Source organism: Pollachius pollachius, assembly GCF_949987615.1.
Source record: "Pollachius pollachius genome assembly, chromosome: 2".
NCBI classification, from domain to species: Eukaryota; Metazoa; Chordata; class Actinopteri; order Gadiformes; family Gadidae; genus Pollachius; species Pollachius pollachius.
In genome coordinates, this window is record NC_136935.1 from 5,886,052 (window position 1) to 5,902,800 (window position 16,749).

Consider the following 16,749-nt stretch of genomic DNA (forward strand, 5'->3'; position numbering starts at 1 on the left):
GAGTTTATCCCTGCCTGTCCAAAGGGCTTAGAGTGGGGCTGTGTGTTGTCCAAACCCATTTCGACATAAGCCGCGGAAGCAACAGCGAGATTGTAATTGTGATTAATGGCACTAAACTATATTGTCTTGACTTACCCCCCCAAAACCGTCTGTTTACACCAAGTTTACACCGATATCTGAAATACCACGAGTGCCTTCAAATATCACTTGCATATATGGGATCCTTCGTTTACAGACTTTTAAAGTAAACAGTGGCTTGTTTCAAGGGACAAAAGTGTGCACAATGTTTCAGTGGGGACAAAGGATAATTCCCTTCTTAAACTAAGTTGTGGGTGCGTTTAGGAGTGCAGGACGAAGACATGAGAGGGACTCGCCTCGCTCTCTGCAAAGTGCCGTGCTCCTTTCAGGCACAGAGAGGACCGCCGCAGGGTCTTCTCGTCACCGTCGTCAAACACTGCAGAGATGAGGGAGAGCAATTGTAAGCCGCGCTGCTGAATGTAGGCCAGGAGTCCGTGCAAACACACACACCACACCACACAGACAAACACACGCACACCCCACACCACTCAGACAAACACGCCTACACGGCCACACTCATTCTTCCTCCTCTGGAACACAGACTTCTGGTTTTAACGATGAGACAGATGATAACACATTTTTTGGCAGCTTCCCCCCAGACTGGGGAAGATCCTGCACAACAGCATGTGACCTTAGAGCTGGGTAAGCATTTCAAGGACACCCCCCGCCCCTCAAAAAATCAGAACAGTGGAAAGTAAGGGGGGGGAGGCTTGGAGTAACCTTACCAGGCAAGCATTTTAGCTGTAGTTTTAGTCTGTGTGCGTGTGTGTGTGTGTGTGCAGTTAAGGACTGTGTGTGTCCGTGCAGATAAGAACTGTGTGTGCGTGTGTGTGCCTGCAGTTAAGGACTGTGTGTGTGCGTACTCACCAACAGTGTATATACTGGCATCAGTCAGCTTATTGATGGTAGCCTCTTGGTAGACCCCCTCCTGGTTCTTCACTTCCACAACGGCCCCCACCTAGAGGGACAGCATAGGACCAGTAGTGAGCTGTGGTTCACTGTCATATAACCAGAGATGGGCTAGCTCTGAATGCTACTGCATCGGGTTCACAAGATAACTATTAAGGAGGGTAATTAAAAACACTGGCGAGCTGTACAAACGTCATTCACTGAGTACAATCAGGGCAGAAAGGTTCTACTTGACAAATTGCCATTCGCTCAATATGCCCTCAATATAACCTTTTCTGCTGCATTAGATCGGGCGAAACACAAGCAATTTTCTATGTGTTCACACGTCCAGCCGATGCTGTATATGCAATCCATTTTTCATACACTTCTACTCCCACTCAAATCCCATTTTAGATTTTTCTTTTGTTTAAAGGAATAACAGCTACGTCCTTTGAAAGAAATATATATATACACGATCGAATAGGCTTACCTTCAGAGGCCCTTTGATGTGTTCATCCTGTACCTCGGCGGTAGACAGATCAGGCTTAAAGGTCACCTAGGAGAGAGAGGAGAGGGGGGCTCATGAGCAACAGGAGTAAATAAAGCGAGAGAGCGCCCCCATATGAGAAGGCCTCTGGGGCTGTGTAGGTTAAACCCTCTCTGCCCGGGCATAGCATGCGGTCCCCGCCTCCAGCGTCTCCCTACTGGCTGGATGTATGACTGGGGGGTGTCCACAATGGACTGCTGAAGACACCCTGCCACTCTCTCCCCCCAACTTTTCCCCTTGATGGGCAATAGCAGTTGAGCAATAGAGATGGTCATGTGAAAAAACACAACATGAAAAATAGCCTGCATAGCTGCAATGGATAGCTGAATGGGGGTGTCCACAATAGGCTGCTTAAGACCCTTTCCCTCTCGCCTCCCCTCTCCCCCTCTACGACCAACAGAAGTTGAGAAATAGAGATTGTTGTGGCAGAAGGTAAAAACAAAAACAGAAAAACACATCATGAGAAATCGCCTGCATAACTTCACCAGGAGAATGTCTCCGGTCTGTTGTGAATGTTCAACGGGCGGGCTGGTGTGTGACTCTCCCTCCATCCCAGGAGTTCACCCCCCCACCCTCACAGAGGCTCTGTGAGGCTGAGTAGATCCTAATCTCATCACGCCGGGGGTAATCCAGCATCCACACCACAACATGATGAACTACACCACCACAGCAGTCGGAAGCTCGTCCCACATGGGGGGCGGGGGGGGGAAGGGCAAGGGCAGGGGAGTACAGACATGAACATGAACCTAAAGTGTGTGTCTAGGCTTGTGTTGAGCTTATGCATAAGTCTCTTTAATTCTCTTCCCTCACCTTGTATATCCAATAGAAAATGCCCATTCTGTGGTTTGTTCTTTTTATAGAATTGTTTTCTGTTTAGGAGCGTGTGCGCTACAGAAATAATGCACAGGCAATGCAGGCTGTGTAGGTGGGACACTAAATACTTTACTGCAGATGTAATTGCTGAACACTCACTGGGGATGTAATTGAGTGAGGAACACTGTCTTAGTAAGTGTCCCTTTTTGGATGGCCACATATTAGTACTCAGACCGAGAATATTCAGACATTTTTTGGATAGGTCGCAATAACATATCGCCATTCTAATAAAATCGCAATCCAAATTGTGTCGGCATTCAATCATCGTAATATCCTATCGTGAGTTCCCTTCCAAATCCCGTCCCTACCAATGACCTCCCCGTACTTGGTGATAAACTCAACCCATTAAACTAGCGTACAGGCGAGTTTCTGCTGAGTTAGTGTGCGCTCAACCCTGTGCGATATGACGGGGACGGGCAGCGTTTCCTCCTGGGTGCTGCTGGGTAAATGAAAGCACAAACTGCCAGCCGTGTATCCCTTTCATGTCCCACGCTCTCACTCAGGATCATTTCCAGCAGAGCAGCGCAGAGGAGCCGAGCTAAGTAAAGCTTGTGGGTCTCTTCTCTTGCCTGTAAAGAGAAACAAGCCCGCTGGCATCAAAAACCAGACAGCCCTCCATCTCCTCCTCCTCCTCCTTTTCATTTTCCTCCTCCTCTCAACTCCTCTTTCTGAATCGTGCAACAGCAGAAGAAGCACTGGCTAAGGCCTCACTGTACGAGATCAGTTAGGATGGGGGGGGTAAAAAGAGGAACACAACTGGCGCCCAGGAGGGTAATAACAAAACACATCTGCAAAGATAAGGAGACACCTCAGCTTTCAGGTCATAAAAGACAAAGCAGGAAGGGAAAGGTTATATAAAAACTGGCCCTCTCCAAAGCTTCGGAGATAATTGCATTCTCGCGCCACAGATGAGAGGAATTCCCCATCTCGCTTAGGGACTGGCGAAAAGCCTCTCCTCTCTAAGACAAAAGGGAAGAGAGAGAGAGAGAGAGAGAGAGAGAGAGACAGGTGTTGCTCACCAAAAGCACTGGCTGAAGACATGTCATAACACCTGGCTATTGTAAAGCAACCAGCTCGGCAGCTCAGCACTGTGTGTAGCCAAATTAAAACTAGGTTTTCTTCAACCTATACAAAGGCATGTCTACTTGGATGTAGCAAAGGATCCTGCAACATGACGTGCAGAAATGGAGAAAATGCACCTAGATTTAGTTGCAGAAATCCATGCGAGAGAGTGCCAACTAAAGCCTTATATCACACTTGTCTGCTCATTCATAGGTTATTTCAGGCCTTCTTCAGAACAGAGGTGATTAGGGAACACCATTGCAGAGCAACCGTTGCGAACCTGTGGTTAAACTGAAGGTAAAACTTAATTCCTCCTCCACAGACCTGACAATAGTGCCGTAACCGCCCATGCACTCCGTGAGGATACTGCACTGTTGAGGCCAGGGATTACCTATGCAAACATTCTGGGGGTAATACCAGTTCGTTCAAGCCAGGGTTTTGTCAGGGAGGGCTTTTTACAAATGTGTTGGGCGGGTATTTCAACCGCTCATTAGGCGTAATGCCACAACAGAAAAAAAACTCTCGACTGACTCTGGTGCCCACGTTGTCAGATTAATGAACCAAAGTGAGAGAGAGAGAGGCGGAGAGTCTCTTTCTATAGTGTATAATATCTGAAACCACAACAACCCACAACTAATTGCCATTATCCAATGATTGTGTAACAGAGTGTGCGATTAGAGTGTGTTTACTCAATACGTAACCACCCTCCCCGACCCCCCTTACTGTATTTTCCCATAAGCTATTAGTGTAGGTCCCAGAGAATGTGCCATTAAGCTAATTTCAACAAGGCCCGCACACCTGTGATGGACATGTGTTCAGAAAACCGTTTGTCTCTGGGTAATGTGAGAACAACAAAACAACAAGGAAAGCTCCAGATGCTTCGCCGGTACCACAGCCATCTCACGCTTTAGTTTGTGGAAGGAATCACAAGACAGCTGGGAAGCAAAACCGTGTTCCTCCCACACAAAGCCAAGAGATCAGTCGATCTGATCACCCAGATGCTCAGGTCCACACAGGTAGAGAAGAGAGAGAGGTAGAGAGAGGCTGAGAGAGAGAGAGAGGCTGAGAGAGAGAGGGAGAGAGAGAGAGAGAGAGAGAGAGAGAGAGAGAGAGAGAGAGAGAGAGAGAGAGAGAGAGAGAGAGAGAGAGAGAGAGAGAGAGAGAGAGAGAGAGAGAGAAAGAGAGAGAGAGAGAGAGAGAGAGAGAGAGAGAAATCACCAGCTGAAGCAGCTGTTGGTTGCGGCTGAGGTAGTTGGTGGCTAGGAGACCGTGAGAGGCTTCAAACATGTCTAAACCGTAGCTCTAACATGCATGGAGAACATCTGAACGCTATACATGGTCTCTTGCACAATGTTTCCAATTCCAGAGGGAATGACAAAAAACAAGTGTCTTATATTGGGACAGCCCCCAGCAGAAAGAGATTAAATGCAGCTCTAGTGGCCACGTTCTGACACATGAAGAGGAGGAGCCTCATGGTGCCACGATAACCATGTCCCGAGGCAGAGTGCCTTTCAGTTTGAGGAAAGACGGTGGGACCTACCTTAGCCTTAACCAGTCTCTTGGCCATCTTGATCTTGGCCTCGCAGAACGCCCCTCGGTACTTCGCGCTCACGTCCGTCCCTACCGTGAGGTAGGGGGGCTCATCCAGGGTCTGCAAGGGGGGGGGGGGGGGGGGGGGGGAGACACAAGGTGGTCAAGTCATGCAATGCAAACCCATGAAAACAAACAGCAAACAGTCCAGGAGTGGACTTTTTTAGACAGCGGTCTAATAGTAATAGCAAGAGCAATATTCATCTAACCCCAACCAGGTGGGTGATGCCAACCCGGTTCATGAGTCATCCGGGTGCATACACATGTACACTCGCGCACTCACACTCCCTGCTGCACATGCCAGGGGGAGGGGGAGAGGGGGGGAGGGGGTGAAAAGAACACAGCAGAGAGAAGGGACAACTGGTAGGATGGCTTTAGGGAGCAGCAGCTTCCCGGGACAAATAGCAGCGTCTCTTGCGTCATCGCTGGGTATTTACGAGGTGACTCAGGATTCAGGAACAGTAGGAGTGAACACAGAGTAAACCGAGAAGCCTTTGGCGGAGGGGCCTGCCGCTATTCAAAATGTGCAGGGTTTAAGGCTTCAGCTCCAGGCCAACAAGGACAATTGGTCTGAATTCCTGAGGCACCTTTTATTTTGAAAAATGTGGCTTTGTACACGGTGTATAACCGTTATTTAGTAGTCATATTCATCTTAAAACTTGGATCTGCAGTGGTTGGGTGCAGTTCATTTCATTCCAATGCAAACTACAAGGGGTCAGGCTCAATATAAATGGTTCTCTCAAAATCGGGAGCTTTGAAGATGGAGGAAAGGCTCACGAATCATTACAGTGTGGTCCTCATGGCTCTCAGAAGCACAGGGTGAGGCATTACTATGGCCCAGTAGGTGAGGTCAGACTCCTCAACCCTCCACACGCCTTCACACCGGATGACTTCAGCGGCTTAATGATCGCTTCCTGACACGGCTGCAAATGGCCGTGTTTATGCCATTGCACAATATGTCATGCACGGAGTCTCTGTTGCTGCTGCACGTCGCTTTCCAAATAAAATGAATCAGGCACCTAGATCTATGTAGATCCACACACTCGTACATCCCATTGCAGCCTCTCACACAAAAAGTGCAAGAACTAAAATAAACAGTGCGTGTAATGCGTCGGGGGCTTTGAGTTCTTTAACTTATTTTAAAGGGCAACCTCATTATTTCCACATTAGTCTCCCGGCTTCTAGGGGCCGTTGCCAAGAAATTGCCTATTTATTGCCTGCGAGCGTACGCAGGTTCAACAGATTCATGCCCACGTTAATGCCCTAAAAGAGAGCCATGAGCTTTGCATATTTGCCAAACAACCTGTTCCCAAGCGAAATACAACTTTGAGTAGAAAATAAAAACGACTGGGCAATATCATTCAACGATGAATTCTCCCAATGGAGAAATACGGCATGGATATGGTGACTCAAAAACACTCAATGCTCAACACAAAATATACAAATGCTAAGGAGCTGCTATGGCTGCCAGCCAGGGGCTGTGGAAAAAAACAGGGGGGAAGTTCTGTTCAACAGAGACCGCGTGCAATCAACAGATGGCCTGATGCATATTTATGAGTGTTGGCAGGTAACTATAGGCACTAACCCATAGATCAGCATTCAGCCTGCTCTGATAGCTTTAACCTATGTTTCGCAAGCCTAAACAGAGTGTTTCCATCAAGACTATGATCATCATTCAGCTTTCCTAAGCCATATGGCTTCTCACTGAGAGTGTTAGCTGGCTGAAGCTAGCATGCAAGACACAACAGTAGTCCAAGCTGGTTGGAGATCACAATAAGTGCATTGAGAAGAACATCATTTTCCTAACGACAATGAAAGAAAAACCCTTAAGAACAGTAAACAAGTGACAACACCGCCCACTTTCTTAACCACTGACTTGTATGAGTACCAATACAGCACTTCTTAGCTAAACCATGTTACTTTCGTATCCACTTCAATATCCAGATTGTATTTACATAGACCGTGTGCAGTGCTGTTCTACTTGAACCATCATTAAACCAGACCGAGCTAAGAACCTGCTGACTGAACAAGGAGCTTCATTGTGCAGAATGGTTCAGGTGGAGGTGCACAGTTGCTTATTAAATCAACATCAAGGCCTCTTTTACATGGCGATATCCAGTGCTGAAGTGTTAATTTGTCAGTTCAACTAATTTTCATTCCACTGTTATTCCACCAACACAGCCGATTTTTTCTTGTTGTGAGTATTGATGGATAGATCTAAAAGATTATTATTTGTAATTGCTGATCAATGGCTGTAAGCTATAGCTTTAACGACTTATGATCATTAAGGGGGTGAATGGAGAGGCTTGGAGGTAGAGCACATAATTAATAATGTTCCGTTATACCCCCATTCAAAATAAAGAAGGCTTTCCAATTGTGTAGTGATATGCTTCTAAAGTGAAGCCAGGGAGGAATTTTAAATACTAGTCAATTGGGGACATTTAATTAGATAAACACTGTGTGCAGTGCACCAGCGAGCAATAAATAAACACCAAATGAGCTTGGTTATAGTGTAATAACATAATTTGGTCTTTTTCTAGAATGGGCAATACAAAAAGACAATTTGTAAAAGGATAGATAACACTGGTTACACTCCCACTTATCACAAAACATCGCTTCAGATCCAACACATTCCACGGAACAACAAGTCGAAGGACTTGTGTGCGGGTGTTTGATGCTTTGAAAAGGCTCCCGTCTTACTAATGAACAGAACTGAGTTAACATGCGGGATTCAAAGCAATATATTTGTAGAGGCGATAAAGTGGTTCTCTACAACAAGCTTACTAAAAGGCGAGAGGAAAGCGAGAGGAGGAAGTACAGACCCTGAATGTATTCAGCAGGCTATTAAAAACAAGCTGACGGGAAGCCTGGGACTTTTCGGAGAGACGGCAAAACAAAAATACAGAATCACCACTTTCTCCTTCAACCAGCCACAGCATGACAAGCAGAACGGCAGATATTATCATACGCGGAAGAGCAACAAATCCTGTTTGACCATATGTTTCCTTGTTGATGTCTTTATACTGCTAGGCATGTTGTCTTTTAAACCATCGCACAGGCCTGATTAAGATACGTGAATCAAACGTGAATCTTTTTAAGGTTCCAGATGGAACAGATTCAAGACTGGCATTGTAAAAAACAGAATTGCTCATGTTTCTTTTGTGCCACGGACAAATTGCTTTTCCCGTGACAAGCCACAGTCAAGTCAGGGCAATGTCCTGCTGTTGTGAGGCTGCTGGGGTTCTGGCAGGTGGGGTTCAGAGGCAGAGTCCAGTACACTGCCGTGTGCACACAGCCCCTCCGGATAAACCCCTCTTTAGAATTAAATGCAGCTTGGCCCCATACCTGTTGATCCAGACAACACCAAGTTGACATGAAGCAGCTCTTCGTCCTCTTTACACAGGTGACCCAACACACACAAATACAACAGCTACACGCACACAGTCCATAACTACACAGTCCACTGCTCACATGTACACACAAACACACACATCAGTACTCACATGGAAATACACACAAACACACACACACACACACACACACACACACACACACACACACACACACACACACACAGTCCTTAACCACTGCTCACACAAACACAGACCAGGTCGCACATGTGTGTGTACACACACACACACACACACACACACACACAGCTTTCACTTTCCCTTAACAAAGAACGCTCTTTGCATCCTCAAAAAGAACCCATGTAAAATAGGAATGGCTGAATGGTCCAGAGTGGGAGGGGGCGATGGGGTTATCTAGACAGCTGTGGCGGCCAGACCTCCCCGACTTAACAAGGGAGGGCTGATAACCAACTATTGGCCAGATTTACATTGGTCATGCTCGCATGCCAACACAAATAGAGGGGTGTGTGTTGTTTCCATTGATAACAACACAGCCTCAACACATGCACAACTGTGTGTGTGTGTGTGTGTGTGTGTGTGTGTGTGTGTGTGTGTGTGTGTGTGTGTGTGTGTGTGCAATTATGTAAATAGAATATCATTCTGCTTATTAAAATTACAACTTTTACCTATTTCTACTTCCTTTATTTGTTTTCTAGTCAGAACTCATTCACACACACACACACACACACACACACACACACACACACACACACACACACACACACACACCTAACTAATCTAGTAGACCAAGTTCAAAGACGCAGAATTCCTGGACTGGGGGAGGGGGGGGGGGGGGGGGGGAATACTGGACAATATGCACTCTCCCACTGAGACGCACCATAATCCGAAAAATACGAAACCCAGCCGGTGCAGCACCTAGTCAGCTTTGGCCTGAGGGACATCCACGTTTTATAGGGGGGGATGAGGTTAACTGGAGACACTGGCTCTTTTACAATTTGGCTCACACCACCCATGTGGAAAAATACTCTCTTGGAATTCACGGTTGATTAGACCTTCATAAGTGTGTGTGGCAGACAGGGAGGACAGAACGCAGCTGGGCCAGGCGTGGAAACATTACACTGCATAGTATCGTTCAACACTGACAGGACTGTGGTGAAACACGCAGCAGGCCATGGTCAAAGCGAAAGTAAAAGCAGGCGGGCTACAAGAGGCGATGCTCCTTGCACTGAGGTAACGCCACGGTTGGTTAACCAGTGCTCTGGAACTGCAGGTGGTCTGACCCTGAAAAAGGGTATGCTCACAGCAATCATGTTACTGGGGAGGCATAAGGAAATATGGGATGTGTATGATGGTCCTGGAACCACACAAATATACCCGATCCATAAACACATTCACACAAGGCCTTCAGCCGTCAGCGGGCTTACAGATCTCAGGGACAAAGTGCTAGTAGGTTATTTTTCTGATCACTGCTTATATGAATCCACTGCTGTAGTCATGAGGGCCTTATGCACAATGGGCTCAATCCGCTGACAAGGCAGAAGCAGTTCTTTCGGGGGGGGGGAGCGAGCGAGAGTCAAGACGAGGCCTTCGAAAACACTCCAGCTATGCCGGGGGAAGGAACGCAGCGGAGGAGACGAGAGCAGAGCTGAATTGGCTTGGCTGAATGCAGACTCTCTGCTTGGTAATTTATAACAGGTGACTCTTCACAGCATGAGTTTGAGACCATTCACTGGTGGTCTCAACTGCATACAACAGTCTTTGAGAGAAAGTATATTATCAAAAACTGCCATTATTATTTGAAGGTTATACATGGTGTATATATGTTGATACATACCATTATTTCGTACTATTCAGGTCAAGGATGTTAATTTGTTTCCCGGTACCGATTCCGAGATGTTGAGAAGCCATCCATTATTGTGAGGCATGGCTCACAGATGTGCTATTGGCAGCGGTGCAACGGGGAAGAACCATCCCCAGAAAAAAACATGTTTGTAATGCAATGAACCAACTGAAGGCATACCATGACAAGTGACCCTTGCATTTGCTGCACTGCGATTGAGGGAGTGTTCGTTAATGGTGTGAACTATAATTTGAATGTGAATTAGTATTGGCCCTCGAAAGCCATCCCGCCAAAAGCACAAAGGGACACACTTGGCAGAGTTAATGAATTAATTGTTTATGACACGCCAGATTCTCCGGTAGACGGGCGTCTTCTTTGCTGAACTAAAGGAAAATGTAATCGGCATGAAGGGAGGAATTAAGCCTGCACTCTTAGCAGACCGGCTCACACGTACAATAATCCTGTTGTGAATCACTCCTTTGTCCAGGCCGCCTCGATAACAGTGACGAGAGCTTTGGCACCGGTTGCCTTGGCGATGCCGTAGTTGGATTTAGACTACAGGGTAAGAAACCATGCTTGGTTCATTTGATCTGAACATGAAATCCCCCGAAGGACCAGTCCAACATATTAAGTGGAAGAGAAGCATGGGCCATGACCTAAAATAACATTGTGCCAATATTTAAGATTATCAAAAGGTTATAAAATCCATAATATTTAGATTCAATTCAACTTTTTGGATTATGCACGGATAGTTGCAGCGTAATAACTGGTGCTTGTGGTTTGGGAACAGATGGTTCACGCTGGTGTGATACGTTACAACTGGTATGGTACAGTACAATAATTATTTTAAAATCCAAGATCACCGAAGGGCTATGTGTATGATTCAAGTATGATCCTTGAATCTTCAACGTTTTAAATTTTAGATCGAAAGACATTGGAGACGCCAAGTCTTTAATAGTTTGATCGCTGTTTGGAGAAAATTGTGCGTGTATAAAAGCGGGAGAATCTATTGGGAGGATGGGGGTGCTTAACGAGGGATACCACAGTATTGCTTGACATCTAAATGCAAGAGCTTGTAAGTTATACAATGATATTTTGGTGGAGGTTGGAGGTGTGTGCATTTGTTAGGTTTTGCTTTCAATAAATGTATTAAGTGTTTATTTGATAATGACTATGTAATGGAAGAAGCACTATCCAATATTTATCCACCTGAATAAGAGCACAGATCCGACAGTCTAGAAGGTTATACAATACCAGAAAAAAAGAAGTAAAGTTTAAGAGGATTCTAAACCATTAAAGATCTGAAAGGTTATATTGAAACGGTGTCAACCGCAGGTAGCACTTATTTTCATACATTATTTTGAAGCGTTTTAACCAAGCAAAATTCACAGGAAATTTGGCCTCATTGAGTTGCATAAATATAAAAATATTTTGTGTATAATTTGCCGATCAGTCAACGATGACTCTGGCCTGACGAATCAGAATGGACTACGCTAAAACTAAGTTGAGGACAGTCCTAGTTCGCAGTAAATGTCAATTTCCTAAGATGAATATGAATATTAAAGACATTTGTAGTATCTGAATTATGTTTGGCTTGTTGGCTCATTAATCAAAAGTTATTGATATAGTCTGTGTGCGCACCATTCAGTACTCCTCCAAGTGCTGCCATTACTAAGCCCAAAGAATCGATGCTACCTCCTAACTTCGCCCAGCCATAAAAGGTAGGGTAGGCAATTCACTTTAGAAGCAGTTTGTCATATTTGTTGAAATTCTCTTTACATCCCAACAGCAACCAATAAATCAAATGCTCCGACGATTTGTATTTTCTTTGGCTTGTCGCAGGCCTGTGATAAACCAATCCAATAATTTAACCCGGCCTGAATGAAACGATTGGATGGCTTACCCGTCCACCAACCCGGTTACCTGTGCACACTTTGCCTGTGTACTTATTGCGCATGACTGGAGTCTTCCACAACGTAAGGCAGACCTATTGCTAAAGCAAGTCAGCAAAGCACGCGTTTCATCGGAGTGGCTTTGAAAGCGAGGCCTGAAGGGAGGGTCGGAATTTTTTCGGTTGGATGCTTTCAAAAATCGAGATCACTCTGGCTGGGGTCTCCCAATGCCGACCCTAACTTTGAAATCTAAATTGACCTGGAAGTGCCTCCTGTCGCACAAGTTTTACAGTCGTGATCAAATGAAAGTAAGGTAGCATACCCCGACTCAACACCCAGCTCTGCGGTCTCTTGACCTTTGTGTTTATAGCGGTGTAAATCCCTAGTCAGAAAAAAAGACGCTATGCCGATTATAGCAGTGCAAATCCCTAGTCAGAAAAAAAAGACGCTATGCAGAGTAGGGATACAATTCTGTCATTTTATAACAGATAATCAGCACTAATACCCTCAATGGAAAACACAATGCAAATGCACACCAGTGTGTATTTCATCGTTGGCTTGTCGTTTGAGTACACTGCGTCAGGAGAAGCATCTGCAATATTGGACATGAGCAGTTTGAAAATCAAACAATAACATGGAGATAACAAAATGTGCATTGCTGATGAAAATGTTACTGATCCAATTTAAAATATAAAACCATTTTCACAACAACTATGGACGAATACAACCGCACAACCGAGGGCTATTATCTAAATCAGTGCTGGCACTGTGTTTCCAGACCATGAATTATTTGGCATCAACTGTGCCTCAAATTATATAGGAATGTAAAATGTAAGAGAACCACCCAGTGACCTGACTACTGACTTCGTTACACCTCACTATTGTGAAGTGTTCATTATAACCCCAACTGAGCATAGTCGGTGGACGAGAACAGCCAGAAGTCCATAAATATTTTATAATAAACTCTCTCTTAACGCGTTTGAGCGATGTTTGTTAAATCTGTGGGAAACCGAAGTCCACCTATTCATCAATACATCATTTAAAAATATTTCTGGAACACTGCACCATATAATCTGATCGTAGATCAAAGGTTTTTCTCTAGGTGAGAGCAGTTATACAGAGAACAAGAATCAGAGAAATAAAGATTAAGAATACTTTGGAAAGTGCAACACAGAAAATGCAACACAGAAAGTGGAACTGTGATAACCACCAATGCATTGGCCATGCAGGGACATTCATTCATTCATTATCATTTATAATCAATCAATAAATGTATTGTAATGAATAAACAATTGTGATATCAATATATCACATATATATACAATAGCATTTGTTGTTGAATAAAAATAATTACACAATGCATTGTTATCCACCATCACACACAACTAGCAATATATCCTTACAAACGCTGGAGTCACTGCTTAAAAGGAGATGTTAAAGAGGGCTAGCTTAATGAAAAGCTAAACGATAGCATGCTTGCAAGGTGACACACTTCTGTCACCTTGTACTCAGAATAAGTGGTCGTAGTAACAACATAAAAAAGGCAAACCTATTGCTTCACAGAGGAATAGCACAAACCCATCAGCCTCAGTAAAATGATGACACACTGCAATAGAGAACACACCCGCAAACATGATTTTTGCACGACTTGCATCAAAGGGGAAATGACAACAATCAAACAAAGAGCCAGACTCATTCAAACCACTCTGAATCCCGAACAACTGGCGTTTGTACCAAACATGTTATAAATACTACCAGCCCTGTTGGGTCCAATCAATGAAAGGCTAAATAGTTCAGCACTGTCTCTCACCACACGAGGTGCAACAGATAAGATAAAAACACAACAGGCTTAGGTTTAACTTGATTCTTCAAGTGGGATTTACTGTAACAAACATGATTTAACAAACCAACTGCTCAAAAGCTTATATCCTTGTTATTCCTTAGGTAAGAGAAGCCACCGACAATTCCTGCACCATGTTGAATATAATCTAAAGGTTGAGTCTTGAGTCATAAACTCGAGTCTCACATTCAGTGAGGGATGGTAGGCCGTATACTCACATCCATAAAACAATAACTAAATAGATTCCAGTGTGTTGTACAACAGGTGCAAAGAAGTTAAATTAAAACATAACAAAAAAACAATGCACCTTGAAAACCAGTAGTTATTATGTAAACAACAGATGTTAACACGTTTCAGGAAGTATATAAAAAGGTTCATACCTTCATCTCTCAACGAGTCCTCCTGGCGACCAGTGCAACAACTCTGTGGATTAAAAGTTAGGATAGAGGGTTCAGTACAGAGAAAGTGTAGAATTGTAAGCCTAAACTACAGGTTGGATATGAGGATGCCAATCTTGAGTAGTCTTTCTTTGATGTTTTCGACAATCGGGGCAAAGTTTTGTGCATTGTAAAATAATAAATACATTGACCCGAGTTTGGTCTTCAGACAAGAAGATCATTGAAATCACATTGCCACACCATTGCACATAAAATCACAACACACCCTAGTGATTCGTTTAGACTTATAAGTCGTTGATTTAATGCTCCGTGTCAGAGTCCAGGCGTGCAGGTATGAAGGGTAAGCAGGCAAAAAGTAAAATGGATTATTTACTAGCTTTCATTTCATTTTAGGTCCACACCAACGCACCGAGCATCAGACGATACCACAGTGTCGGGGAGAAATAACATCGGGACACGTCGGCAGAAAAATAGTTGGGTGCTTCATTCTTAGAGAGCAGCCCACGGTAACGTAGTGCTTGTGCCTTATGTCTGCATTGCACATATAACTATACACCCTGCACGGACCAGGGATGACGCCATTTCTGTCCCTGACAGCCGACTACACGAAGAGCACTTTGGCACATCACGAGGACATGCGTTAGTAGTCGAGATGCACCTGCCAACGCCAGGACCATCTCTCTCTCTCTCCGTCTCTTTCTCTCTCTCCAAGACAAAAGTCTGTTTGCGGAGAAACACTGCTCGTCAGTGTGTTCATATTCCGTCAGTGGCTCTCTCTCGTCTCGGTGGGCTGCTCTTTGCGTTGAGTACACTACTCGACCACGAAATAGAGCAATAACAATTGGTACGCCAGACAGCCACTATCTCCCCCCCCCCTCCCACACACACGTTGAAATATACCACGAATGAAGTTGATAAGTACTACGGTGCCTCCATTACAAGTCACTTCTCTTTACAACGGGATCCCTGCATCGAGTGGTCAATAGATGTGCAGACCATTCATCGAGTGAGGGTGATCAGCGTTGCTCCTGACAAAGAAACGGATCGGTTCGCAACAAGGTCATGGTCAGGACCATGTAGGAGTAGTAGGCAAATATCGAAACGTCCTTGCGTATGTATTGGAAAGCTTGACTCACCGCACATGTACGGAGATCCATCAAAACAAACGACGCCAAAAGCATACCGTGTCACCCGCCCTCAACTATTGCACAGACCAGCCTCGGAGACATGAAGCCCTCGAATAGGATGATCACACACACATACATATATATATACATATATATATATATATATATATATATATACATATATATATATATATATATATATATATATATATATATATATACACATATATACATATACACACACACACACACACAGACACTGATTATAGTCTACAGTGAACACACGGTTGTTTCGTGGATCGTGAGGAACGACTGACCGAAAATACGCGAAATATCACGCTGATCTATTTGGTCGGATGGCAATAGTTAGACAGATAGATAACACTTTATCCATAACACTAAAATATTAACATGAACCATCGTCGAGCACCTCCCAACGGAGCGGATCAATGACAACACAGCCCAGCGGGTCTCGACCAAACGGGACGAGCACCGTGGAGGCGAGAACGGAGCACTGCCCACGGCACAAAAGAACCCACTGCTCAGGGATCGACTGGATCCATTGGTATCCATCAGATCCCCGAGTTACAGCGGGTGTAGTGGATCCAGTCGATCCACTACACCCGCTGTAACCCGTCCTCACAGACCCCGTCCTAACAGACCCCGTCCAGAGACACCACCAGTCAAGTGTTCCCAGTGTCCCCAGCTCCGCTCGGTGGGGTCGACGTTACACACCAAGTTTGTCAAACCTTTTCCCCGTTCTTTTTTGCATTTTGACGTCTTAGTCTATCGTGTCTCGAGTCGATCATCCCTTCCGAGGGACGGAGCCTCGGTTTCCTCGAACAAAACCCACGCCGTAGTTGGCGATAAGTTAGCTTGGTGGAGACAGCGGCGGCGGTAGCAGCAGCTAGCTAGACGCTCACAATAACGGGGGCTGGAACACGACCTTACCTTTCAAATATCCCCTGTGTTTCGATGAAAATGTATCAGTAATCCATAGAATCATTGATGTGCGTAATCCGGGGGGGATTATGCGTTATACGTGTCGTCCGTTAGACCTAGTCAATGTAGGATGCGGATAGGGAAAAAGTGCCTCTCGTCGACTAGCCGAGCGGTTCTCTCGCTGATCCTTGTCCCCGCCTCCCGAACGTGACTGATGGGTCAACAAGCCCCGCCTCCACCTCCAGCCCGGTTGCCCATTGGCTCACACGCTGTTGTGGCCACCTCAACTTCACAGCCATTG

General features: G+C 45.1%; 1 protein-coding gene across 1 annotated transcript in view; it reads right to left on the reverse strand.

The window, feature by feature from the left end:
* arid4b (AT-rich interaction domain 4B) overlaps nt 1-16,660 on the reverse strand; it is a gene marked incomplete at its 3' end in the record, with an annotated part of 38,934 nt that extends 22,274 nt beyond the window's left edge. The window contains exons 1-6 of the mRNA XM_079729045.1: nt 16,458-16,660; nt 14,362-14,404; nt 4,989-5,099; nt 1,457-1,522; nt 946-1,036; nt 375-454 (exon numbers count right to left, since the gene is read on the reverse strand). Coding sequence (XP_079585171.1) covers nt 375-454; nt 946-1,036; nt 1,457-1,522; nt 4,989-5,099; nt 14,362-14,367 — 354 coding nt within the window. The remainder of the gene's footprint in view (nt 1-374; nt 455-945; nt 1,037-1,456; nt 1,523-4,988; nt 5,100-14,361; nt 14,405-16,457) is intronic.
* Between the last annotated feature and the right edge of the window lie 89 nt (nt 16,661-16,749).